This window comes from Dermacentor albipictus, chromosome 10 (genome assembly GCF_038994185.2).
Source record: "Dermacentor albipictus isolate Rhodes 1998 colony chromosome 10, USDA_Dalb.pri_finalv2, whole genome shotgun sequence".
NCBI classification, from domain to species: Eukaryota; Metazoa; Arthropoda; class Arachnida; order Ixodida; family Ixodidae; genus Dermacentor; species Dermacentor albipictus.
Genome location: NC_091830.1, coordinates 94865631 through 94871630, shown reverse-complemented (window position 1 = coordinate 94871630; position 6000 = coordinate 94865631). Strand labels below are relative to the sequence as shown.

Below are 6000 nucleotides of genomic sequence, written 5' to 3'. Positions count from 1 at the left end.
GAGGAGAGGAATTTAAAAATGTGCTGAGGACAGTGCGCTGGTCAACTATATGACGGTAAGAGTGGCTATCGCGGGGCTGAGGCCTCTGAGGAGAACGACTGAGCCAAGGGTTTATGAGTGACTTCCTTCTTTATAATTTTCTGCTTATTGCAGTGAGTGCTTGCAGTGGGCACTAAGCATGATTATCAGCGGAGATGTGGGAGTGAAAACTGTATCTGTCAATTCTTGTTCGTTGAAAAATCTCCATAATTCGAGAATAAAACCTTCAGCCAGGACTGTGAAGGTCTCAATCATTAAATATTGCTGAATGAGTTTCGTGAGGCAGCGCTTTTATTTGTGCAAACAAAGTACAAGTTTTGCAAGGGATTGCAGAACACAGTTACATCATCACAAAATGCACAGGATCCGTTCGTCTTGTTTACATCACAGTTTTACACTCCAAACGTAGCCCACTTAAGCACTTCAAATTCAATGCCATCTGCAAATGAATATTAGGACAGCACAAAAATGCTGGTTTCAATAGTTGATGAGGAAAACGAGAACAAGGTAAAAGCTGGAACCAACGTTTCGACAAGTGTACTTGTGTTGTTTAAGGCCCTTGGATTTTTAAGTGGAACTTTTGCCACCTGCGGAACTTTTGACCACCTGGGGTTCTTTAATGTACACCTAACTCTAAGTTCACGGGTGTTTTCGCATTTCGCCCCCATCTAAATGCGGCCTCCACGGCCGGCATTTTAACCTACGACGTGGTGCTCAGCACCCAAAACAACAGCCACTAAGCAACCACGGCGGGTAGACCTACTCTAACCTTACAAGTGATGCGTGCCCAAGCGAAAGTGCAGCAAACAAGCCAATCATTAAGAACGTCATGCTTTCTAGGTGCAATGAAAATAAAGGCTGTGATGTTTCATTCTATAGGCCGGAAGGTTTCAGCAGTACGTAACCTAGTTTATCGCTGCTCAGCTAGTTAGGTCTATTAAAGTACTTGGTGTGCATTTTTCAGAATCACTGCAGGGGGAAGAGCATATCAATCCGATATTACAAAGGTTAGGTGCAACAACGGGAATTCTGAACAGAAACCGCTACTTATTTCCGAAGTCAATAAGACTGTTAAACTATAACGCCCTCTTCGCTTCCTATCTAAACTATTTCATTTGGTTAGGGGACTACCACACAATCAAATTTCTCGCGGCCATTAGTAATGCAAGAAATACTTTTGAGTATAATTGAGAATGTGCCACTACGGCATTCTACTGTGGAGCTCTTTAAAAGATTTAAAATAATTAGGGCACAAGACACATATGAGTATAAATTGTTGCGTGAATATCGCCTTAACTATGACTGTCATAATTATTTCTTCATAGGTATAGTAACTCTCGATTTCAAGGAAGCATCATGTGCCACTAGAACAACAGAAATATAGAATGTTCCACATTATCGCACTGGCTATGGTCGGCAAATGCTCCAAAACCAACTTCCACGTCTACTAAATGATTTTAATAGAAAAGAAATCGATATTCGCGAATCAAAATTATCTGACTTGTACACATTCTTTCCAGCCTAACATTGACCTTTAGAGCTGTTTACGATTGGTATTTAATTATATTGTTTCAATGTCACTATTACTAAGCGTACGTTGTTATGAAATGTGCTGTCTTTCAATGCTGAGGTGAAGTTAAGTATGTTAACGCATGATGCCCTACGTAGGACAGTAACACATGTGTTTAATTTTATGATTTTGCGAAAGTTTATGACAATGTTGTGCTTAATATGATAGTTTTGTAAAGGTGTACGACAATGTGAACAAAACGTGTGTGCCTCTGCTGTTGTCTTTGCCAGTATGGGGTCGAAGGACTCCCTCAAGCCATCCTTGAATGGCTTTTCCCTTCGCCTCCCATCACATGTATGTGTGATAAACCAATAAAAAATCAATCAATCAATCAATTAATCAGATATCGTCCGCAGTAAAAAAAGAAGGGGTTTTGTGAATTCAGTGTGCACTAGCAACGATAACTTGACACAACCTCTCGTGTGAAGCCGCATGTTTATTTGTACCTTGAGAAATGACATCCTCGTCAAATGTCTCGACTTTTGATATTTTAAATACAATACAAACAGAATCGTCAGCTTCATTCGTGACAGACATTTTTCATGTACAAGACACGATATAATAATAGAATAGCAATTTTTTTCTAAAAATGCTCAATATGTGCACTTTATTTCTCTAACTACATTGATATGGTTTGTTTCAGACACGGCGGGAAAAAGCGTCCAGCAAACATATGTAATACATCTCACGCCCTTCTTCAAACACGCAACCATCATATAATTCACATATTATATCTATATTTCCTGTGGACTACTTTGACAAGGATCACCCATCTATGAGAAACACTCCTTTCTAGGCTTAACAAAAATTTCTTGAGTTGTTCGCTATTGACCCGCATGTACCAGCACTCATTACTCTGGCTTCTCAATCACCTTTACTTGTTCCAGTTATTACAACGTTCTGATAGTATTCAGAACAAAAAGGTTAATCCAGTGGTGTCGAGCCCACATTCACTTCTGCTGAAGCATGACGGACATCAGGAAAGAAAACATCCCATAAGTCTTAAAAAGCTGCAGGACACGTATATTTTATTGTTTTATCAGATGAAAAGAAATCAAGGAGAAATGAAGTGCACCGATATAAATAGCAAGGCAAATGCAATAGCACAAAAATTATTTTCAGAAATCGTCAATGTAAAGTTCAATTATGGAGATTTAACGTGCCAAAACCACTTTCTGATTATGGGGCACGCCGTAGTGGAGGACTCCGGAAATTTCGACCACCTGAGGATCTTTAACGTGCACCTAAATCTAAGTACATGGGTGTTTTCGCATTTCGCCCCCATCGAAATTGGGCCACCGTGGCCGGGATTCGATCCCGCGACCTCGTGCTCAGCAGTATAACACCATAACCACTGAGCAACCACGGTGGGTAAACCGTCAATGTAATAAAAGCAGATAGATGTAGTAAAGAATTCTAATATGAAGACTAGGCGCACAACAATGACATATAATCTGACTAAAGCTCTCCTTGCAATGAAAAACAGCACCTGGAGCAAATGAAACCTTCTGCACTAATGCAAGCGGGTTCTTATTTATTGCCCCCCATATGTGTTGAAATTGTGAGATTGGGGATGCTGAAAAATTAATGGACACACACACACACACACACACACACACACACACACACACACACACACACACACACACACACACACACACACACACACACACACACACACACACACACACACACACACACACACACACACACACACACACACACACACACACACACACACACACACACACACACACACACACACACACACACACACACACACACACACACACACACACACGCACGCACGCACGCACGCACGCACGCACGCACGCACGCACGCACGCACGCACGCACACACACACACACACACACACACACACACACACACACACACACACACATATTTGTAATGAAGAAGAAGAGCACACGAACAAGGCCAGCCAGATCGTCTGTATCATGCCTGCAATGCAACTAGTGGGCCAGCCGGATGGCCAGTGCTTACTTAGCACGAGTGTGAGCTGTTCGGGCAACCAGCTGCTCCTGCTCTGCGACACCTGCCTTCTCGGTTACGAACAGACGTTAACATTTGAACATTTTTGGACTGTTCAAAGGACTGTTCAAATCTATGCATAAATGCGAACTCCATGGAGCGCTCAATGACTTACAAAAAGTCCTTGTAGCTCCTTTGTTTAAGCTTCAGTCCCGATGAACATCATTGCTACGTCAATTTAGCATACTGGAGATATTTTAGACTCATACCATTACGAGTTATGTTTTTCATAGTGTCCATTGTCCTGCGTGTATGTCGCCCATTTTCTCTGTAATACGGCAACACCAGCCACCCTTCGTTACAGCGTAGTCTCTCCACTATACGATTAAATTGCGGGCTCAATGAGGTGGAAATCGCAGCCATACGAGTATTAAAATGCGTCTACTTTTTCACTGTCTATAATGAGGCGTTCAGTACTCTTCTCATGAAAGGACTTCAATTACTACTCCAAAGACGCTACTGTGATTAGGTTTAATAGCTTGTATATCGGCTCTTGAAGCATTTCAAAACATTCTGACATTCCTAGACGTAGTTTCGCTTTAAACAAGCCGTCACTGCATAAACGCATCTACTGACACAATTAAAAATAACCCGACGGCATACATTTACAAGTGTTTTCATCCGGCATCCAATGATTACTCTCTGTTACGTTAGCCTCACCAAATGACTTATTTCGATAGCAATGTTAGCCCTGTCACAAGTAAAAATGTATTTCGAAAGGTGGATAGAGTCCCTACATTTTCGCATGCCTCTAACGCAAAAGAAACGCCAGTTTGTCAATGTAGAAAAAAATCTTACTTGGAACAGACATAACTTGTTGACGTGTCTGCTCTCAGGCACATTCTTAGATCGGCTGTCAGTGCCATACAACGACGATAATGGCGTCCTTTGCGCTTGTCAGAAATTGCCGTTAACATTCCAAAATCTTTTGCAGTTCATCTAAACCCTCTTATGATTCGCAAGTCTACTGACGCTATTCTTCGACAGGCCTGCAAACTATGCAAAGCACATGAATAACATAAGTACCAAGCATTGCAGGGTGCGTAACACTAACTATGTACGGCACCAAGTCACCTGTGCAACCTGTCAGCTCGCGACGGGCGCAGAGTGTCGGTATCATGCTTGTCTCAACACCGGTGGTTGTGCTTACGCCGCGGTGGTTGGCGCACTGGCAGCGCAGGAAGTGGGCGTAGGTTGCGTCGACCTCGTACCTCAGTCTCCGAACGTCAGTGCAGAAGTGTTGCGTCAGGTTCAGCGAGATTTGTCGAGGCTCCCATGGTTCAGTGCCAGCGTTGTCGAGGTATATTACGAGCTGGCGCAGAAAGGGCATGTCCCTGGTAGCATCCAATATTCGTGCGAGGTTTCTGAAATTGAGATAAGACAAGCAATATTTCTCTGCAACTGATTTTATGATTGAAATACAACAAGGAGAATGGTTGCCAGCAACTGAGCCGTGAACAATATAAATGGAATAGCAGAAGCTTGATGTGGGTGAGTTGGTTATGCATACTTGATGAAATGAGCGCTACGAAGACGCGGACGAAAGAACACATGTCTGTCGTACATGTGTTCTTTCGTCCGCGTCTTCGTAGCGCTCATTTCATCAAGAATATAAATGGAACATTGTTTGCAACAACAGCCACATCATTATAAAACAATCACATTGAGCGTTGTTTTCTTTCAAGTGCAACGGTCCAAGAAAAAAAACTTCCTTATTCTACCACTACAACTTACCCATGCTATTCTTAGGCAGTGAACATATTTCCTTGTACACGTCGTTGGTTAAAAAATGGTAAAATAAACGGACGAAAAACTTTTATAGGCACTAAAAGCCATAATATTGTGCACCCCCTGAAGAGTGAACAAGTGCAACGGCGATTGCAAACGAGCGCTCAAAATCATTCAAATATGACCCCAAGAGCAACTCATATATAGATAGCGACCCGATTTCTGTCTGTACGTTGCTGTGGCAGTCTTCCTAACTGGGCCTCTGTTTTATTCAAAAGGCCGCTGAATCCAGGACACGAATAGTGTCAACAATGGTGTGATTACTAGTGAATCAATGTAGCGGTGCTCCGTAATGCCACCATGGAAACCAATGTACAGCATGCGCTGCCAACAGGACTCCACTTTTGCGCTTCCATGGGGAGATACCTTGCTACCAAGCAGCGCCGCCGCGAACTCCTCACAAATTTCTTGGCGCGGCCGCCCAGATTAGGTCGGTGGCGCGTCGGTGATTACGCGCCGCGCTCATCTCTCACGCACGCTATGGGCCTGTTTCATGTTCGTGGGAGCCTCGGAGCCTCTCAAAGCGTACCTACCGCCGTCCGCTATGAAA

At 43.1% G+C, this 6000-nt stretch overlaps 1 protein-coding gene across 1 annotated transcript in view; it reads right to left on the bottom strand.

Moving 5' to 3' along the window:
• Positions 1–3553: 3553 nt before the first annotated feature.
• Positions 3554–6000, bottom strand: part of LOC135909571 (uncharacterized) — a 57170-nt gene continuing 54723 nt past the window's right edge. The window contains exon 6 of the mRNA XM_065441546.2: positions 3554–5026. Coding sequence (XP_065297618.1) covers positions 4636–5026 — 391 coding nt within the window. The 3' untranslated portion in view covers positions 3554–4635. The remainder of the gene's footprint in view (positions 5027–6000) is intronic.